This window comes from Teleopsis dalmanni, chromosome 2 (genome assembly GCF_002237135.1).
Source record: "Teleopsis dalmanni isolate 2A chromosome 2, ASM223713v2, whole genome shotgun sequence".
NCBI lineage: Eukaryota > Metazoa > Arthropoda > Insecta > Diptera > Diopsidae > Teleopsis > Teleopsis dalmanni.
In genome coordinates this window covers 230,000,337-230,022,754 of record NC_051847.1, presented here as the reverse complement: position 1 = coordinate 230,022,754, position 22,418 = coordinate 230,000,337, and the positions used below count along the sequence as shown (strand labels likewise).

The 22,418-nt window shown below is 28.4% G+C and overlaps 2 protein-coding genes across 10 annotated transcripts; one reads left to right on the top strand and one right to left on the bottom strand.

Moving 5' to 3' along the window:
* Nucleotides 1-11,763: 11,763 nt before the first annotated feature.
* Nucleotides 11,764-13,077, top strand: LOC119686275 (UDP-N-acetylglucosamine transferase subunit ALG13 homolog). Its single transcript, XM_038100824.1, has one exon. It carries the CDS (start codon nt 11,843-11,845, stop codon nt 12,356-12,358), a length of 516 nt encoding a protein of 171 aa, XP_037956752.1. The 5' UTR covers nt 11,764-11,842; the 3' UTR covers nt 12,359-13,077.
* A 378-nt stretch (nt 13,078-13,455) lies between these two features.
* LOC119686273 (V-type proton ATPase 116 kDa subunit a1) lies at nt 13,456-22,161 on the bottom strand. Of its 9 annotated transcripts, XM_038100818.1 has the most exons (13): nt 22,108-22,159; nt 20,626-20,891; nt 20,391-20,567; nt 20,201-20,329; nt 17,564-17,661; nt 16,489-16,530; nt 16,031-16,157; nt 14,807-15,965; nt 14,536-14,753; nt 14,337-14,342; nt 13,992-14,205; nt 13,753-13,924; nt 13,456-13,687 (listed from the first exon to the last, which is right to left on the bottom strand). In XM_038100818.1, exons 2-13 carry the CDS (start codon nt 20,740-20,742, stop codon nt 13,576-13,578), a joined length of 2,571 nt encoding a protein of 856 aa, XP_037956746.1. In that variant the 5' UTR covers nt 20,743-20,891; nt 22,108-22,159; the 3' UTR covers nt 13,456-13,575. The 9 variants fall into 9 exon arrangements, with proteins under 9 accessions (XP_037956746.1, XP_037956744.1, XP_037956743.1 ...); XM_038100816.1 differs by lacking the exons at nt 16,489-16,530; nt 17,564-17,661 and adding an exon at nt 18,325-18,482 and having other exon boundaries at nt 20,626-20,875; nt 22,108-22,161; XM_038100815.1 differs by lacking the exons at nt 16,489-16,530; nt 17,564-17,661 and adding an exon at nt 18,325-18,482.
* Between the last annotated feature and the right edge of the window lie 257 nt (nt 22,162-22,418).

Here is a 22,418-nt window from a genome sequence, read left to right as displayed (position 1 = left end):
TACATCACTAAGCAACTCTTTAAACACACGCTTCTTAAAGAGATTTGAATTATTCTTATATGTCCTTTAAGTTCCTAACAATAATGCAAACATAACGATGAGCAGAGTATGGGGTATGTACAAATGGTGCTAATAGTGATATACTTCCGTTTAAAATGTAATCCAATACCAATCAGGCAATTTTTTTGCTACTTCAATGCGAACGAATGCAAAGAGGGTTATTATCAATGAATTGATATTAAATCTCAGTTTCTTCGATTTTATTGCCCTAATGGGCAATGGGGATGAAGTTTGTGCTACCCTACTTCACGTGTTAATACCTTTTTAAGTTTATACCAAACAAAATACTTTAATAACCATAAACCGCAATTTAATAACATAATGTGAATTAGGTTTCATTTGATAGTTTGGGAAAGTTATTATCTACTTGAGATATTGAGTATCAATTTTGTTCATTTTTATAAATTCTATAGTCGTCTTCCTGTGCCATGCATCCGGAAAATGCATCCGGTTTCTCTGATCGCACGTAATATGCATTGACAATTAATTCATGTTTTTATTATTACTACAGGAGTCCACTAATAATATATATCTTAGAGTATATCTTAGTGTTGGAATAAAGCTTAACATATAAAGGTTCTATTTGGTAAAAAAATCTATTTCATTTACTAAAGTAATTAAGTTAAATATTAAAAATTTTAAATAAAACGCTAACTAACTGCTCTAAAAATATGGAATACAAAACTACGAGAAGAAAACGTAGTAAAAACAAAACAAGAGACTATACATCTGTAATGATAATAATAAATTTTTAATTAATTCTTAAAATAACAAAATCGGCTTATAAATTTAATTGAAGTAACAAAATAAACTCCTTCAATTAATTCAAACATGCAGTCAGTACTCAACTTAGCAATCGGTGTACACATATAGGTATAAACAAAAGCCAAACTGCTAGGTAACTACATTAAATAAACACAACAAAATACATTTGAAAAATACCAGCTAATAGTATTAAAAAACTGGAACAATATTATGTATCATAAGTGCCAGTTAACATTATTAAAAAACAGAAAAATAATTTCAGAAATAATGTCTGCCTAAAATCTCTATACTATATAAACATTTTCAATGCTAAAAATGAAAACCTATTCTTTATCATTACGGATATTTGTAACATAGTTACGGAACTCGTTACTCGAAAAATTTTTAAGTATAATAAAATTAAAAAAGCATGAGAATACATAAAAGTTTACTAAATACTAATATATCAATACCTCTATGGTTTACTATATTTCAAAGCATATACATACTATTAATAGGAGTCTTAAATTAGTTAATTTCAGTAATTTCTTGATTCTTGTAAGACGTCAACATTTTAAAGTCTAAATGGACATTATTGTACTAGAACTATAAGTATACTATCGCCCAGAAGAATACACTATGCGTATTTTGGCAGTAAATAGCATCTTCACACCAAATATTATAATTATCTAATTATTGCGATTATTTAAGATTTTAATTTATGCAAAAATACGAAAATAAAATTAGTGAATATAAACAAAATTTTAAGTTATGAACATTTCTTATTTTTAAATGTAATTAAAAATACATATATTACAGTCAAAGAACAATAGAGCGAGTGAAATACTGTTTACTTCTGATTTAGTTCTTATTTTGGGAATCTGGAAATGCACAGCGAATGAAGCTAATTTAAAAACAAACAAAATACTGCTTATTTACAAATCCATATTTTATTTTGGAAAAATAAAAAAATAAATATATTTACACACTTTTAATTTGAACTCTTTGATGTTCTTAAACAAGAACACTAAAACATTAGATCTACACCATTTAGCTATAGATCAGTTCAATATATTTTATATTAAGAATTCATTAATTTTTAATTTGACTTTGCCATGGTAAATCTGCTTCACATGAACAGTTGTGTTTTAAAACAATTATTTATTATTCGCTTATATACTCTTATTAGCATTAAAACTATCTATACGAAGATTTTCTACAGATATTTCAAATAATTGTGCTTCGATTTTTTAGTGCTTTTAGCTGGCATTTTAGTTGTTTCTTGTTTTTTTTTCTTTTCTGCTTTTACTGCTCAGAGCTAACACTTTGTCTTTTGATTATCTTAAAGCATACATTATAGCTAAGTGAAGTACTGACTGCACGTTTGAGTGAAATGAAGGCGGTTAGTTCGTATTTAAAACGAATTTAATTTAGTAGGGAAATTTATATCTAGTATAGCATTTTGAATGTAAGACTTATTACGTTTTTTAAAAGAAATTAAGTAATTTGGAACTTTTCAGCACGATATTGAGAGAAATTATACACAGATAGCACCCATATCTTATTACTTAAATGAATTGTTTATTCATGTGAAGACCTATTGCTTGGAGTTATGGCAAAATTATTTGTGCTGGAAATTATGGGAAAATGCGAGTATTTATAAATATGTTAAAAACTTATATATTTACTATACTTATTTGAGATAATATTATTGTCTTATAACTGGTAATGGTGAACGTTATAAAGATTTGTGAAGGGTGGTTGATGCTTAATGCTAAAATATTGTAAACTCAACTATGAGACGTCTAGCTCGTTATGCTGAAGCAAAATGTTTTGCGGATTAAATTTTTTAAGAATATCACAGTGTATTAAACATTTAGAAAGTGTCATCCGCGATGATGATCCAAACAAATATTATTAACCATAATGGTTATAGTTAAAATCTTGAAGAGATTTATGTACCTTATTGTATACTATTTTAAATTTTATGCTATTATGTGTTTAGCATTGATGAACAACGGAAACTAACAAATATATAGATTTGTGTGAATACTGAAATTATTAAACTCCTATTTTTTACATACAATATATAAAATAATAATCAGTATAAAAATAGCGTCATATCTTTCAATTGAACCTGGCATTTGCTGTTAATTAAGGTATGTGAGTACTCTCACCCATAACATTAGGTCAATAGTGCACATAAAAATTGAAATTAGAGTCAAAACGTAGATTGCAAATGCTCTAACTAGTTCGAACCTATGAAAGCAAGATTTAACCAAAATACTGAAATTATATTCGGTTTTGTTTATCTGACCAAAAATCGGACGATCGAATAATTAAGTCATGAAAATTGTTTGAGCTACGATTTATATATTATCATTCTATATTATTAGTAATCACTCGTCATGAACACAAATACATATAATTTGCTCAAAGTAATTGATACGTTTAGCATATGTAGAAATTCTTCTGATATAGACATAATTTGAGAATAAAGAATTGTACACATTGTATGGCAGGCAGGGAAGCAGGCGAGCAGCGTGTTTACGGTGTTTATTCGCATGCATGTGATAATTGAATTTTGGTGAGCGTTGGACAAGACCGTCTAAGCGGTATCAGTGCTAGGGGCCACAGCAGAGCACATGGAGATGAGCAAATACTAAGTACAAAGCAACTTACTTACCCACATCTCATTTTGAACATTGAACGCACCATGAATGAGGGCAGTCATTTATGCGTTCTATAAGCTTAGGAAGAAAAAATATTCGCACTTCGATTTAATTTTTTTAATTGAGAATAATTATTTGTTTGAACATTCACCAGATGGTACTTGAAATGCGATGGACTCTTCGACTGGAAAACAGCAGTTTCAAGTGTAGTAATATAATATACAATATTATACATTTATAAATTAAGCAATTAATAAAACATTTATAAAATTAATTACCTTTAGAAATAAAAAAATGGGGGATTAATGGGGTCGAGGCAGAATATGGGATTGCAATAGAGATGAAATTTATAATAATTAAATACATATATTGCGATTGAGGCCAGAATTAACACTCGCATATCCACTTAAATTAATATTTTATTACGATAAGTACTAACTCATGTTAATGATTACAATTAAGGGTTTGATTCAATTTTTTCATAAATGAGCCCCAAATTAAGCAGAATATATTGAAGTAGTAACCATACATATTCATAACGTCTTGTTTATCAATAATTGCTTAGTAGTCCATTTATCACAGAGTCTACTTCTCTATAGAGAAATAGATCTATTATTCTGGAAAGAGTATTGCACCGATACTTCTGTTCACCTTTATAAAGTCTTAATTACGTTGTTATAAAATATATATTTTCTTTTAATTTATTCAAGAAAAATGCAAAATAAAATAAAATATAAATTTTTTTATCAAGAGAACTTCGAAATCAAAGTGATCAAAATAAAAACACAAACCTTAATTTCAACTGAAAGCGCGTCAAAATGCCACCGGTAAATATGTTCTTAAGCAATACTAGTTTCTACTATATTGCTATTGTACTATATTATATTAAATTTTAATAAAATTATATTTTAATAAAATTTATGTTAAATATTTATACACTTCTTGAACCTTTCGTCGGTTAAAAAATACAAAATAAAGCCCTATTTGCACACTACAAAATATCGGAAACCGTTACACTTAAAACAGTTATTACAGTTACAAAAGCAAATAAATACTTAAGGCACCAATAACATATAATTTTTATTTATTTTTTAGTTAACATTAGCAGTTCATAAACAACGCAATTGCGAAAATTATTTATTAAATGTTTAAAATATTCTATCGAAATTGTTTAATTCCTTTGTATTTATATTTGTCTTTATCGTAATGTTTTTAAAAATAATTTTAAATATAAAAATTTCAGTTCAAATTTATTCGAAACAACAACAGCGCACAACGGAGCGTCCAAACACGACCAAACCGCACAGTAGATGAAATCAAACTGGAATTTCGTTGATGAACGTCAAAAAAATGTAGTCTCCTTTTCATTTAGTAGTAGAATATTGTAGTAGTGCGTTGCGCCTATTTTGCTTACAAACGGCTTTATCTGCTTCTTTTCTTGCTTCTTTTGCTTCTTTTCTTGCCCAATTCAAAATATACAGTCCTTACATCAGTCCTTCTTATCGTTTTATAATAATAAACATAATTGCTACTGCACATTGCGGTAGCATTTATTCCCAAATATATGTTAATAGTCGTGCTCTTCTTTAACATATGCACATCAAAAGTTTGTTTATTTCTTATCTGACGTAGGTGTTTGAATAATGAAAACACACCAATTATGACGTAAAGATTTGCCGAATTGCAATTTGCATAGCGTGTTAACGACCTCTTCGCAATTGAGTATGGAATAAATGCGTGGGTGGAACAAGTCATAATTATTGTATAAGTCATAATATAAACAATAAATTACAAAAAGCTATCTTAATAATTATTTATATATTAAGATATTATAAATCATATACGAGTGTAATATTATGTTATATGCATTCATTTAACAATATACATTAATTGTATATAATTTATTTTTATTTCTTGAAGTGTATGTATGAAATATTCTCAAACATTTACTAAATATATTTCATATTTTATATTTAACGTTTGTCCATTGTTGTATAAAATATCTGAGTATAGCCAAGCAAAATTTGATAGACGAACCCGGCTCTCAGATCTGGAGATCTGTAGTTAACTGCTTGAACTAAGGCGTAATCTGCTTACCAGCACGGTTTTAATGCTGACGGTTCACTGCATAATAGGAAGGCATATTATGAAACTGGGTCTAAGCCATAATGACTTTTGTCAAGATTATGGCTCTACGGTTATTGGAACAATTATAAAATTTATTAACATTTCGAAGTATTTAAATGGTAAAAAAATAATAATTGTAACTGATATTATTGTAATTTTGTGATTATTTATATATAAGGGTAAAGAAAATTATGTAAAAACCTTTATAAAAAATATTATAAATATATTGTATTCCAAAAAATTATTAATAATAATTTTAATAAATAAAACTCTTTTAATAAAAAAAAAAAAAGAATTGTCATATGTTATTATATTCTATTATTAATTATTATTATTTATTATTATTATTATTATTTATTATTATTATTATTATTATTATTATTTATTATTATTATTATTTATTGATTTAAAAATTCATACAGCACTTACCAAAAATTTTGAAATCTTACTTAAAATCTAAATTGACAATAACATATTTGTGTGGTGCATTTTATTAACATTATTACTCATATAAATTCATAAATAATTAATCTCCTGTAACTTAAAACACGTTTCATAAATTTGCACAGGTTATAAATAGTGCTGCCGTTTAACAAGACTTTAGCTTCTTCTTCGGATAGAAGTGTTTTATCAAAAACATCCATCTGTGTTCTCTGAAAATTGGACATACACCAATAATATGACATATATTTTCTATTTTATGATGATTACACAAAGAACAATCACGGTCAGATTAAATTCTGTGCCGTTCAGTCTTTTTAAACTGAACCGCTTCTATATATAATCTACAATAAATTATATTAGTTTATACAATATTAGTATTATATTACTTTATACAATATTACAATATTAGTTTATATTAAATAGCTGTAGATATGATAAATTGATATATATGTAAAATACTGATAACAGTCAAATCTTGGACTTTGTGTGGATTTACTTTCTACTTTCTAGATTTTTACTTTTTAGCTACTGAAACTATTAATTTTATATATGTTTGTGAAGATACCAAACATTCTCGGGAATCCCATAGCAAATCTGCCATTATTAAAAAGAAGATAAAGGAGACTGTTTCTGTTGAATTTGTTTTACAACATTAATTGATATTAAGGTTTTCATGCAGTTAATGGTACCTATATAACATTTTAAGTTTTTTTTTGGAAAGAGAGAAAAATCAGATCAGTATAAAAAGTATATACATCCTACAAATATTTTGTATTTTTTTTTTTGAAAACATCCTTTATTGGATGTCATAGTTGTTAAAAGGTTCACAGTGAATTACATGTTTTCTCTCTAAAAACATTTTTTAAAAATTCGTTAGATAAACAGATCATTTCCATCGGTATAACAATAAAAATACAAAAAAAAACAATATCTCTTCATTACTGTTCAGTTCAGTTAACTATTATTGAACTCCATTTATGAACTCAAAATTCATAATAGTACTGATCGATGCTTATATTATATATCAAAATGTTTTCATTCTACCTTCGATCTATGAGACATAAAACTTTAAAAAATTTCAATTTAATAAAAAGTACAGTAATATGATTAAATACTACTTGGTTCATCCTAATTTAGTATTACTTATAATTGGTCTGGCAGCTCAAAAAATCTAAAAATCCATGATTACAGAGTTCTGCTCTGCCAGTAATACCATTAACTTACATATTTATATCTTTAACATCAGATCTGCTGCATCTTTTTGAAGCTGAGTATCATCTTATCCTTAATATTATATATGATATCTTTCCTGTAATCATTAGAATACTTCTTCATACACAATGGGAACCTGTTCAGTTGGAAGACGTGTTTCATATCAAGTAGTAAACCACAATATAGATGAAATGTTTGCAGATTTGGATTTACCAAGAGCTAAAGCCAATAAAATCAGAGTAGTCTGTCAATATCACAAAAGACAAGAATAGAAAGAGTAGATTAAAAAGGGTAAATTGACACTTGCACGAAGATTTAAAATTTTAGATATGACAGATATCGATCGCTACGAAAAAGAGGTAAATAAACAATTTTAAAATTTTTTTATAATTTATATATTGATTTGATATATTGACTTTATTACCCACTAAATTTGGGTGAAATTGCTAACATATGTGCAGATTGAATCTTGCAAAATCAGTTGACCATTATTCCGAATCGCAGGAATAATATTCTATTCTATATTCTGATTATGACTCTCCATTAACTAAAAAATATCCCAAAAAATTTTATGATTGTAGTGATAAGAAACGAATGACATATATGTTAAAGGATGCATTTGAGGACTTGTCTTAAGATCATCGATGTATTCTAGCCGGAATGCCAGATTCACATAACTTTTCATTTCTATTGGAATGGATACAAAGACGTTATGGCAAAGCTTATTTCCCAGAGGACCGCAGGAACTCATAGCGTAATACATTACAACTATTTAATGCTCTGGACAAAGCTCCAATTACCGTCATTTTGTCAACTGTAAAAGATATTGGAATGCAATCGTTTGTATCCTATGATTGTCGACTCTATTTGTTGAGAAAGGTGATTATACACTCTGATGTGGGTTTCGAATATATAAATATAATTTATGTAAGCTATATAATACAATTCAATACAATATAATATTACACAACATATTTCAAAACAATATAATATAACAATACAATACAATAATAACAATACAATGTAGTAGTATACAATATATTATGTTGAAGCTATTTTGAGCTCGTGCACTTAAGCACTTATACTCTTTTTTAACTCGAGGTATTTTCAAAACCCCTCTTTACACCTTGACTAGATTATTGTTTATCACTTCATCAGACTAAGCAATAATTGACCTCAGATCTGCATACCTCCCCAAGGAGCCTGTAACCATTTTGCGATTTGATAACGCGGTGTTGGTAAGTCTGTCAGTTTTCGCAAATAATTTCAGGGCTCTATCCTTTATGTATTTTCGGATCAATCTTGAGGTCCCTGAGGATGTCATTCGTCCTAATGTATCATGGAACTTTGAAAAGTTTTCTCAGAGCTTGGCTTTGTGCAATTTCTAGCTGGTGAACAGCAGTGTTTGAAGTGACGGACGAATATATATATAACGTATTACATTACAGTATATTACAATAAAATATTTCTGATCACTTTAATTCTCTGTAAAATTTAGACCAAACAAATTAAGCACCCGCTTGTTCTGATATGCCATGCGCCCATTTTTGTGCGCAAATGGACAAAGGATACATACTTTGCTTATATGCCACCAAAATTGAAAAATCATCATCTTAATTATTTTAATATAATGATTGTAAGAGTGATAAGGAAAGATATCGAATTATAAATTTGGTTTATAAAAATTTTTGATAATTCTATAGTTACAATATTAAATGTAAAAAAAAATTAACCAGGACTTAATAATCAGTTTTAAAAAAGTAAAATCAATTTAATATAACATTTTGCATTATTTTATTTGTTATTGGTGTATAAAAGCACTCTAATCAGGAATTTTTTATAATTTACTTGTGAATTGCATATCAATAAATAAATTTCCAACACACACAAATACTTCTACACCCAAGATAATTAAGTCAAAACAAAAAAATTGAAGAGTTTTTTGCATAGTAGTGACCTTAGTAGTGGCCCATAGAGATAGGCCACCTAAAGGGAAGTATCGTGAAAGCTGTGGTTAAAATTCAATGTTATGGGGGTCGTCGAATAACTTTATTATTCACTTACTTACATGTAACGGAAGTTGCATTTTCCAACCGAGTGCTGTGATCAAGAATCAGCAGCGGTATTAAATAAGCCTGGCTTTTTCCCAACTTGGAAACTATATCCAAACTATAACTTGAATAGGTGCTTGCGGAATTTCAATGGGAGTGTTTATCGGCGCTTTATACTGATGCATATTGTAAGAGCACCTTGATGTTAAGTCTTATACGGCATTTACACTGGCTGAAAATGGCTCATTTTTGTCTAAAATCGAAAAGGAGAAGTGAATGGCTAATTCTTGCATACAAAATTTCAAGCGCGAATGCATTCCATTTCAATATATTCTGTATGAATGTGTCCCAACGACGTTCGGATGCGTTCCAAATATGTTTCAAATACAAAGGAATGCATTGAACATACCCTAAATAAAAGCTCTTCATAGTATTTTGACAGTTTAAGAAAGCTGTTTTTGACATATTTACAAAAAAAGGTAAACAAATATTTGGTGGTTGCATTTTCTTGAAAACGATGCACCTCTTATTAAAACTTCTACTTCCCAAAAAGTATTTAATTGAAGTTAAAAATATGTTTTCAATATATATTTAACGTTTGAAAGTATATTTAACTTTCATGCAAAATTTTTTGGCATAGGCCAAAACTGAAATCAACAGGCAAGTTGAAAAATCAGCTATTTGAAATGAGAACGAATGGAATACAACTAATGTAAACACTTTCAAATGGCTTATTTTGAGCCAATGTAATGTACACGCCATATTAACGGCAGATATTTACATTAAAAAACTATGGATTGTGTATCTATAATAAACTGTTTTCTTATGATAGATATACACTTAGCAGAAAAACTCTGCGTACAGAAAGTAAATTTTATTTTAACTTATAAAAAATTAATAAATAAATAGATTTTTTAAATTAATTTTTTTTTTATTTGTACTTTAATTCGTTACCTTCATTTTAAGCTAAAACTTATTTTGTCTCTCGCGTTCTTCAGCATTTCTTTGGAGGTTATATTGTATTCACTTACCAAACGCTCCAGTAAATACTACAAATTTTCTATAGGATTCAAATATGGCGATTACGTTTTGCTTTGCTTGGGCACATTTTAAAGCAACCAAAGCTTTACAACTTCTGCAGTGTGCTTATAAATTCTAAACTTAAAAATATAGATAATAAACGTTTTCGATTAAAATAATAGAAAATACTACAATTAAAACTATTGTATAATAAATTAATAATTAAAAAATTAATTAATTATCATTATTTAAGTTTTTATAGTTTAACAAAAACATTCCCAAATATGCAAAAAAAAAACGTTCTTGTATATTTCTACTATGACCTATTCATACGTTTATTGTATGTGCGTTTATATTCTCTTTGGTTCATATTTTCTCATTAATGCCACTCTGAGAATTTGAGTGAAAATTGAGCCTAAAAAGGGCCTACACCTGCATGGTGATCAGCGAATTTGTTTTTGATGCATACTATAGGTATTAAATACTCATTGGCATCGACGACATCTAAATAAAAATTCGACGCTAACTATTTTGACATTTGATGTCCCAAATTTATCATCAGTGCAAGTCCAACTGTTTTGCACGTACAATAAAATTAATATTATTTAATTTGTTAATAGAACAAGATATATAATATTGAACATAAATCGTTTTAGAAAAAATCTAGTTTCTTATTTTGATATCTTCGATGCAGCAAGCTTAATAAAAATTCGACGTTAACTTTTCTTTAGCAGTTCTACGGACATGCTAATAACTCTTCAACTGTACGTTGTGTTTTTTCAGTACCATTTTAACGGGTTATTGAATTTTTCAGCGAATTTAATTCAAGATGGTATGCCATCTATTGACCAACTTTATACAAAATTTATGAATAATTAATTTCAATTTTTTTTAAATAATTGGGATTATTTAAGTATTGTATTCAAAGTTTTTTTATATATTAACTGTTTTCTGATTTCTGGTATATGGTAAAGTTGTTATTAAATTAGTGACCCCGTCTTTTGGGGATTATTTTTATTTTTCAGTTTTTATACAAATCACTTCATTCACACATAAAAGTTGAATGGAAACGGTATATTAATTCAATTTTCTACTTAGTAATGCGTTTTGCTGCATTAATTTTAATAAAATAAAAAATTTTTCTTTAATTAAAGTTTACTTGATTTTTCATGCGGCGAAAAATGTTCAAATTCCCTTTTAGACTTATCGTTGACGCTATCTTCACGCACATAAGTAATTAATTTATTAAAAACTGACATAATCAAATCATTTTCTAATTGTGTTACTCGTAAAAATATGATATATGCAAAAAGTAAAAGTACAAATAAAAATAATTAGTCATAAATAATTATTTTAATTTAAGTGTGATTTTAGTGATAGGAATTAACTTAATTGTGAATTTTAATTGTGAATTTGTAAATCGCAATAAAGAAGTGCTGATAACGATATTTTAATGCAGCTGATCTTAAACATTTAGAAATAAATGCAGTTTCTTTAAAACAGTTGAAAACAATGGTTTTTGAAATGAAGAGAGTATTTATTACAGTTGGTACAACAAAATTTGATGAGCTAATATCTGAAATTATATCGGACAAAGTTTTGAATTTGCTACAAGAAAAAGGTTGTTGCCAACTTACTTTACAAATTGGTAAAGGAGAGATCTTAATTGACAGCAGAAAAATACATGAAAAATACGGTATTAATGTGGAATACTATCCCTTTAAGTTTGATGAAAACTCTACAGATATCGTAAATGCTGACTTAGTTATAGGTCATGCAGGGGCCGGTACATGCATTGACATACTCACAAATCAAAAACCTTCTTTAATCGTGATAAATGAGAATCTTATGAATAATCATCAGACAGAACTGGCAATAGAAATGGCGGCTGAAGGATACTTATATTATTGTAATGTAAAACAAATAGCTAAATCACTTGAGCATTTTGACTTTAATGCATTGGCGAAATTTGAACTCTCAGATAATGTAAATAAGTTTGTTGATTGCTTAAATAAATTTATTCAATAAACAATAACATGGATTTAAGAATTTTTTTTTATAATAAGCTCATTCAAATAATCATAGCTATATGAGCTCAACAATATAATTCCTTATCTATGCATTAATTATCTGCAGGTGCTTTAAAGAAAAAAGCGCCTTACTGAAATATCCAAATATTTGGCATTTTATATAATTGCCACCAAATAAAAGAAGAAGAAAATACAGAAGTGCAGTGCAAAATAAAGCAAAATAAATTTAATAAACAATGTGATGAACATGTGAAAATTGAGAATATTCAACAAACACTAGAATAACATGCTTCTTATTCTTTGTTCCCTTAACTCCCAGTGGAGCATAGGGTCTCAATAAATCCTCTGAACCGTATTCTATTTGGAGCTGCCGTGCAGATGTCGTTCCATGAGTAGCGCGCTGATGTTAATTCGGCATCAATTTTCCTTCGCCATGTTCTTGAAGGAGCGCCAGGCCGGTGACTTCTTGCGGGTTTCACTTTAAGGCTTGCTTAACGGGTATGTCCGATCCACTACCATTTTCATGTATTCTGGAATGACTAAGATTAACATTACGTTTCTAATAATTTTTTAAATTAACATTAGAAAATGCAATAAAACTTTTAGAATAAAATTATTTATAGCTACAAATACTGTTGTATTGTATTGTTGTGCAAATTTATCTTACTATTCTAAATGGCTATATGAACAATAAAATAAATTTCAAATTCACTAATTAAAACGCATAAGTTTAATTTAATTCTTTAATATTACTTGCCCACAAACAATTACCTACCGTTGATGAAACGGAACCACCGCAGTTTTACAAGCACAAATTATGAAATTAAACAAGTCAAAATTTTTTATGCACATATTTGCTTTATTAGGTTTAAATTTAAATTAACAATTATAAGCAGGAAACTTTATTCATTATATTTAAGCTATTTATGAAAGTATATATTAACTAACTTCAAATTAGTTTCATATTATTTTTCGATAATTCCAATGTAACGATTGAACTCTAATAATCTCAATTAAGCCTAATTAAAGGACATTGAAAAAGTATGTTTTTAAGTGCAAGCATACGTTAAAATATGAAAAAGTGAAACAAGTATATCCCACACAATATTTAACTAGTATATTATTTTTACTACATATAATTAAGTTTATAAAATGTTCAATAAATAAGAATAAATTCATTTAATGAAATAACGCGAGATACTTGTCAAGGTACATTTAATCAGCTTCAGTTTGATTGGTAGATCCCCCATTTTCAATTATAGCATCAAACGAAAATGGCTGAAAAGCATATCCTTGTCCTTGATAAAATTTACTTTGAAACTCAACCCTAGAAAATAAAAATGAAAATTAAGTTAATTAAAAAAAAGCAGTGAGTATTATGATACTCATTACCAATGTAAACGTAATGTGTGTAAAAATGCTGAAAGCCCTTCCATTAAAACTAAAATTCCAACAGTCAAAACAGCCCAGAATGCAAAAACAATGGTCAGAACGACACCACCAAACCATCCTTCGTGAGTAAGACCAATTCGCAACACCATTTGCCACAAGACTTCAGCAAGTTCTGTATTACAATGAAACATTTGTTTTATGTTACCTGTGCGATTATAAAGAATGAAATAAATACTAACGTGCATGAGCTAGTGATAAAGCCCAAAGACGTAAATAGGAAGCGGTATGTGAAACAGATCCCAAAACATATTCAATAGTATGAATGCCCTGGTGTATAAATATTTCAGATATTTCTTCCTCATCGTGATGGTCACCACCTCCACCGCCATGGCCTCCTAATCCATTTGACATGCCAACTTCAGCATCACTAGTTGCGCCTGTGATGGGTTGTACCTATTCATTAAAAAAAAGATTTCATTTGATCTCTGCATAACAAAATGTATATCTATGTTATTTATATTATTCATTATTTTTTATATATTATATACAAATAGAAATGATAAATTCTATAATATTAAACTAACCTCCTCCTTTTTTTATAATTTTAATATTGTTTTGTAGGGAGTATTTGGAGTGTGTAATTGTTAAATTATAGAAAAGGTAAAAAAACAAAATTTAATTTTAATATCTTTAATTCCAACGAATATTAGGGAATGGAGTTATTTAAGATAATGAATTAAAAATTGAGAAGAGTAAAGCGATAGTATTCGGGTGTTTACTTACATTTGCTTGTTTCCGTTGCTTCATTATTTGAATTGGTTTACCAAGTAACATCACCGGAATGCATGCAAATGCGCCCAAAACAAATAATTTTTGGAAAAACGCTTGCCCACCAAACATGTAAGATTCACATCCCTGGGGTGGTTGCTTTGGCGTATTGAACAAAACCATGTCAATAAATGTTATCAAAATTGATGGTGCACAGGATGCAGAATAGGGAGCTTAAAATTGTATATAAAGATAAAATATATAATTATTAAATTTATTTGCTTACCCTCATTTGTTGCTGCATAACGATTCCACTTAATGAACATCAATAATACCATATAGAAGAAGAGTAGAATTAAGAAAAGCATTTGTGGAATGAATTCGTACAAGAGTGAAAGACGATTTTTAAAATATGTGTGATTGTGCCAACTCATTACAACACCGAAAATCATGTGAATAACTCCAAATATTATAGATATTTTCATTTTGTACGCATTTTGGAAAATAATTTTGTTTGCATTTGCTACTTGCCAAACAGGATCCATCCCAAAGGGATAAGGAGTTCCACTGTAGTCATTCGTTTCAGGATTTAGTTGTAAGAACTTATTACTTGCCACAGTACTCCTGTTATAATGCACTTCCCAATGTGACCCAAATATATTCAAAGATTTTGAGAATATGTCATTATATATTAGACCAGTATACATTGAGAACACACCCATCAAAAAAATAATGTACCGCCCACCAAAGAATATATTCCAGATTTCATTGTCTGTTTTTTGTGCAGCTAATCCTTTTTCTTTACGAATCATCCAGAGGCCAAATAACGCCATAATTGCACCGTGACCCAAATCACCAAACATTACAGCAAACAAAAAAGGAAACGTTATAATAGTATAAGGTGCCGGATTCATTTCACGATAAGTAGCAACACCATATGCGTCGATGAGTGCTTGGAAAGCCTTTGTAAACTTATTTGTGCGATTATAAGTTGGCGGATTTTCAAAGGTTTGCATACGATTAAGTATCGGTGGTACTGCTGAACCCGATCTCTCCGTACCCCGTCGTAAAGCCAACTGTATAGTTTCAATATCAAGCACAGGAACCCAACATTCAGCTATTAAGCATTTTTGAGTAACATCCAAATTGAACAGGTTCAAAGTGTGGTAAATGGCTTTGATTTTGCGTACTTTAACAAACCAATTTTTAAGATTTTTTGCAGCGGCCACTAAAACACGATGACGATGATCCTGTGTTTGACCGAGTACGGTATTTAAATCCTCAATGCGTGTCATTACGCCCATGGCCATTTCTCTACGATCGGCTGGTGCTTCAGGACAAGGATACAGAGTAGCTCGAAATCCTTCACAAATTTTCTTAACACGAGTTTTCAATTGATCACCTTGGAAAAATATGATAAAAACAGACTTATACACTTGATCCCCCTAAAATATTTAATTGTATAATTACATTGCTATTATGTTTAAACAATATCATTTTCATAACTTACATTTGAAGGATCTTCGAGAGGAGATTCTATCATTGCTTGCCGTAAAAATACGTTACCACGACAGGCACGCCACAACATTCGCTCAAACGCTGGTAGCTTTTCACGCAGTATAACCCCGGCGACAAAACTAAATATTTAATAAGTTAACGGTCGTCATTTCTAATACTTATTAAGACTACAAGGATTTTAGTTACAAAACAAATGATTACAAACGTAAACTAAACTCAATTTAAAGCTCAAATGAATAATCATACATTGCACATTGCATATTGCAGTTGCAGTTGCAGTTGCAGTTGCAGTTGCACTTCCGAACGATGAATAAAAATGGAAAATTACTTTTCATTAAAAACGGAGGGAACGTGTCTGTTATGAATTTGTAGCGAGTTTGATGAATGAGAATTATGTATGCAGAAAAAATATGCAAATAAATAAAACATATGTACTTTTACGATACCAACCATGGAAGATATTCTTCACGCTCGTGCGCTTTATCCATAAAACTATCAGTGGCATTCGAAAAGGAAACATAAAATTATTTACATTTATTTTATTCTTTAGCTTCGAATTAAAAATTCATAAATTTATTGCGAAGTATATGAAAAAAATATATTGAAATCAACATTAGACATTAACTGTTGGAAAGTCAACTGTAATCGTTCTTTTACTTCTGCAATACGCTATTAATGACGATAATACTTTAACCTACTTTACATTGTAGTACCTACATTACAGGTTCATGTAATAACAATACGAGAGTAACAATATTATCATACTAGCTCTGGAATAGTTTCAAGTGCATCGAATGACAGACAGCATTTATAGACTCAATTAATTACACTGAATCGATCCAATGTAGGAAATATGGTTAAGCAATTAGGTTTAATTTAAAATTTTACCAAAACAAATAACGCGATCAATTTCTATGTAACCGAAGCAGTTTTTCATTTACTTAATTTCTTTGTTAATGGATGAAATTTTTCGTAGACTACTATAAAGACCAACTGTAAATGATCACTAATAACTCGGACTTTCCACCTACTCACTCATATATTTATCTATCAAGTCGACCTTAAGGTAACTTTAGACCATTGCATTAAACAGTAAAAATCAACAGTAAAATCAATTAAATTACTTCTAATTAAAATACGCTACCATCACCAGATTAGGTTTGCTACCTAAATATTAACTAAAATCTTTAAATTTGGAAAACTTGGTTTATTTTAAATGATTTTTTACATTCTTGAGAAAGTCAAGTAAAAAATCACTACGCATTTCTATTGAAATTACAATGAATTAGTTAATAACTTAAGAAGGTTTTAATGGATCTGTACGATATATTAAATTAGTCTAAAGTTAGTTAAATTAAATTGAACCATGCCATTCAATTCAGCAACCATTCAGTTAAATCACCGAATTAGGTTAATTTAATTAATTCAAAGCAGCAATAAATTTATGCTTTTTAAGTTTATACTTAATAAAAATTGAACCTTGAAGCCATATTATAATATAACTTCTAGTTTTCAATATACGTACCCAAGTTGAACTGGGCCCATAGAGTGGGCAGTTCGAACTTCGTCCGTAATTAGAGCTCGTGTCATCGATTCGGTAGTAATACTTAGACCGCCCTCTTGCTATAAATTTTAAAAAATAATTTTTAATAAGTTTCTCATTTGCATTATGTGAAATTAGTAGTAAGCGCCGTATTCGATATGTGTGAGGACTTAGTCAGATATAGGCTACCGTTAAAAATGAGAGCAGATGTGCTAGGATAAAAACGTTTTACATTCCAGTGCAGCAAAACATCCTTAACATAAATACTTAAAAGTTATGAGTTATGAGTTATTCACCCACCACCACAAAAATCAGTGTATCCATATTCTCCAAGGACTTAAATTAATAGTCATCACAATTTATTAAAAATTAACGCAAATAATTTTGCTCCGACAAAAAATATGTGCATTTTAAGCAGACCACGGAAGATCGTATTAATGTATGGACTGATTGCTTACACCAAACCTCCTAAACCTTTTTACAAAAAGCACCAATGAGTACAATAAAAATGTGTACATATCTTGACAAGGAAAAGCCTTAGTTAAAAAGACTAAGACTAGCACAAATTTATGAGAATTCTAAGCTGATATTAACAATGAACAACACAAATAATTAATAAATAATAATACAACTGAATAATAGTATTTATGAGTTTTTGTTGCTTCTCTCTTTGATATTTTTTACTTTCGCAAGGGTTTGAGTTTAGTTTACGATAGCAACTTTCGTTTGTGAAGAATATTTACCCAAGTTTTAAATTCTGTCCGGGTTGACTTGCGCGAACGCCTTCTTCACCCAAAAGTTGAGCTTGTTCGTCTTCGTTCTGATTTTCGGCCATCTGAAGATATCGCCATTTTTTTCGAGAGTAATGAGAAGTTGTATTGTAACTTATTGAGGGTACCGCCTGGCAACACAACCGAATATATTTCCGAAAGGAATAGGGGTAGGAATTGGACATCAGGATAAATTTATATGTAATTTTCGGATTAGGAAAGGTCACACGTTTCAAATAAAATCCATTAAAAAACCAAAAATAAGAAATCATAAAATAAATTCGTTGCAAAATATTTTAAATAAAATATATTTTTAAAGCAAAAATAAAAAATGAAAATGATGTCTTTAAATACGTCTAAAGAAAATATATATCAGCATATTCATATCAGATTGCACCAAGAAAAGAAAGGATCATGTTAACGTATCAAGTGTATAGAGATAGCTTTAAAAACAAGTTTAGAAGCAGTTGAGCAAGTATAAACATACATAAAGTATTACATGGATATAGTAGTGTCGTGCGGAAAGAAGCACTTACACATATTCTGCAATGAATACATGAATTAATAAATAATTTATTTTTTTATTTTTGTTTAAGAAAACTAATAAATTTCTCTATATAATCGCAATTAGAATAGATAGAAAATTAACAATAAAATTGTTCAACACACATTAATTAAAGTAATATTAATATTAGAAAATAAAGCTATAATATTATTTGAAAGTCTCATCGACTAGATTACTCATAATTTAAATGAGAATGTATTAAGAGTTAAGTCTGGAGGAATTCATAAAGCATAAAAAACAATGAAAACAAATAAAAGAAAATATTAAAAAGTAATTGTTAAAACTCAATAAATATTTTTTTACTAATTAACAAAAATAACAAGAATTAATACAAAAAAGAAGTAAAGAAGTGCTTCTGTATTCATTTATACAAATGATTTCATTATTATTATTAATTAGTAAATGATCAAGCTTATATATATTACATATATAATATATATATTATGTAAAAACAATAATTAGTTTGTACAGAATTATATACATAACAGGAGTAAAATAGAGTCTATCTATGAAAAAGTACAGTAGAACAACTTCAATTTGTGAAGGATTTTCAGAAAATAAAAATAGAGTATATTTTCAAATTGCTATTTGATTGTTTAACCAATATAAATAGGTGTAAGTTGAAGATATGCCATATCATACTGAATATTAAATTAATGCACATATTATTCGTACTTCAATTTAAAATAAATTGTGGTCAAGTACATTCTTTTGAAAAATATAATCAAAGTAAATATAAATAAAGAAATTATTGTGCTTAAAATAAATAATGGTACATATTTTCAATCAAATAAACCGTAACAAATAACTAAAACTTTTTCTCAATTGTATAAGAATCAGTTGTGTTGTCAAATGGTTAGATAGATATTTATATATTATATAAAATAAAAATATATTTATATTAGAATATTAATTAAAGAAATAGTTAGTAATTTATAACTATTTTATATTACAATACATATTCTTACTGATAAATTATAAGTAGTGATAAGTGCACGTTTTTACGCAAATAACATGCTTTTAATTTGTCTTTAATATGCACAATTTTCATATAAAAAAGATTATTAAAATATATATACATTGAAAATTTCACACTCAAAATTTATTTTACCTCCATCCATCTTAAAAAGGAATTTTTGCCATGCGAAGGCATTTACATGCCACATTTTTAAAAATTTTATTTTTTGCGAAGATTATTATTATTCTTGTTATTATATACATTTAACATTTATTATTATATTAACCGTAAGACATATTTATGTGCACATTATAACTAAAACTCACCTCATCGAAAAAAACTTGAGTTTTTCGCAATATATGCTTTAACTCAGTTAATTCGAGGAAATTACGTTTCAGAGCTTCCGCATTTTGGTTTACTTCTCGCAGTTCATTTTCTAGCTTCTCGAATGTAGCCTAATATATTAAAAAAAAAATTATGCACTATGATTTTTTTTATTATAATAAAAAAGGTAACCTCAAGATCAATCATTTCCCTGGGTTGAGGCGCTTCAGGACTTTCACCTGTATCAAGCATAGGTATGCCGTCCTTTTTTATTTCTTTTTCAAGATAACGTAATTTACGTTCCATTTCATCGCAGCGACGTACCTCGTTAACGAATTTCCTTTGAAAGGCATTCACATCTGGATTAAGCTGTAAGGTATTTTGTTTAGGTGATCAAATTTTCAAAATTAAATTTCATGTAACTTACATCTCTGAATTGCACCAAACCAAGTTCGCCCAATTCCGAAACACATGCGTATGCGGCTTCACTTTGCAAAAAGAGTTGACATAACGTCATCTCTTCACTGCGAAACAACGACCCCATTATGAGCAGTCAATATAGCCTAGCCGTTTACCTATCCGTTAACCGGTATATAAATTTTGATGTATTTCCCAGTCTCTGATTTATTGATTATTGCTTTTAATAAAACAATTTCCAGTTTTCTGTATTTTGTGTTCTGTATTCAATAAATACTAGAATTAGAAATTTATATATAAAAATCAATTTTAGTTTCCAAAACTGGGAGATAAGCTCAAACAATTTTGTGTGATAAGAAAATCGTTTCAACGCAATATACACACATATAATGTTGTATACATTATATTTAATAACTCATTTATAAATTATGTTACTCATTTCTGCCATATGTTTTCATATAAACAATATATGTATCGTGGATGTGTATCGAATTGTGTGCAACAGCACTAGACCACAAAAGCTTCTAATCTCAATATGTTACCGAAGAAGCATTATCCAAACAATTCGTTTATTTTAATCAACTCAACATTAAAAATAGTTGAAAGAATTATCATGTGATATTCTCTAAAGTATTATTAACGAAAAAGTCTAAAAGATGATCTGGCATATATTCATGCTAAACAAAGTAATTTGTTCCTTTATCTTTTTATCTTCGTTTAACATTAAAACAAATTCGATGTGTGTTTGTTTTCTTTGTAAAAGAAAAATCAATTACTGATTAGTTTGAATCATTTATATAAATATCAGTGTTTCTTGTATGAATCAAATATAAATTATTTGTGATTAATAAGTTCCACAAAGGAAAATACAACAAATAATTAAACCTCTTCAATAAATAATTTATTAATCCAAAGAAAAATTTTACATCTGATTAAATGCACTACAGAGAAAATTTACAAAGTATCCACCGATGGTTGGCAAATATATATGCTTGAAAATAAAATAGAATATGTTGACTTTATATAGGACTGTAATTGTTATTGATTTTGCAGTATCTAATTATAACTATATTTTGATAAATTTGAAAATATTTATTGCCCACTTTTATGGTAAAAAATTAATATACGATAAAGGCACGTACAAAGTACTACGGCGACGTTACTAATTTTGGTTATTGATTCATGTCTTGTCAATGAAATATAACAAAAAAAAAATCTTTTTTGGATACACCCACTAAATGCTGGTATTTTTATAAAATTTATAATCAAATTTTATTTGATAATTTCTCTTTTGGTTGAAAAATCAATCATATCAGACGGTCAATCAGTACAACGAAAAAAATTTAATAAAAACGAAAATTTTTATTTCGTTTTTTATTTGCACATTGAAATTAATTTTTTTTTTTTGATATTCTAACACACAGAAATTATAATAATTTTTAATAAACCTTTTTAATGTTAATATTAGAAAAAGAAAATAATTTCTACTTACAAACCACGACACAATTTCACAAAGCCACCGAAGTGAATAGATTGATATTGCATTTATGAGTTGCCATCTCTTAAAAATTAAAATTTCTTAATTTTTCGGTAATAGATATAACACTTTTAAAAATTTCTGTAAGGGCCATGTTATGCAGAGTGTCTCGGGCACGGCAAATTACGCTCTTTCGAGCTATGCCGAAAATGCATCTTATGCAGAGTGTCTCATCAGTATTGCCAATTTTGTATTTTTACAATGTTTTGATACTTTTTGGTTGTGCCTAAATTTAAAAGGAAATTTAGATAGGCTTAATTTCAATT

What these genes read in the sequence shown, in the direction of transcription:
- LOC119686275 (XM_038100824.1), top strand. Translation starts at nt 11,843, where the DNA reads ATGGTTTTTGAAATGAAGAGAGTATTTATTACAGTTGGTACAACAAAA.
- LOC119686273 (XM_038100816.1), bottom strand. Translation starts at nt 20,742, where the DNA reads ATGGGGTCGTTGTTTCGCAGTGAAGAGATGACGTTATGTCAACTCTTT. An exon ending in GTTTGGTGCAATTCAGAGAT is followed by an intron (nt 20,568 to 20,625) that starts GTAAGTTACATG and finishes AATACCTTACAG; the next exon opens with CTTAATCCAGATGTGAATGC. An exon ending in GGACAGAATTTAAAACTTGG is followed by an intron (nt 16,158 to 18,324) that starts GTAAATATTCTT and finishes TTAAATATTTAG; the next exon opens with TTTTGTCGCCGGGGTTATAC.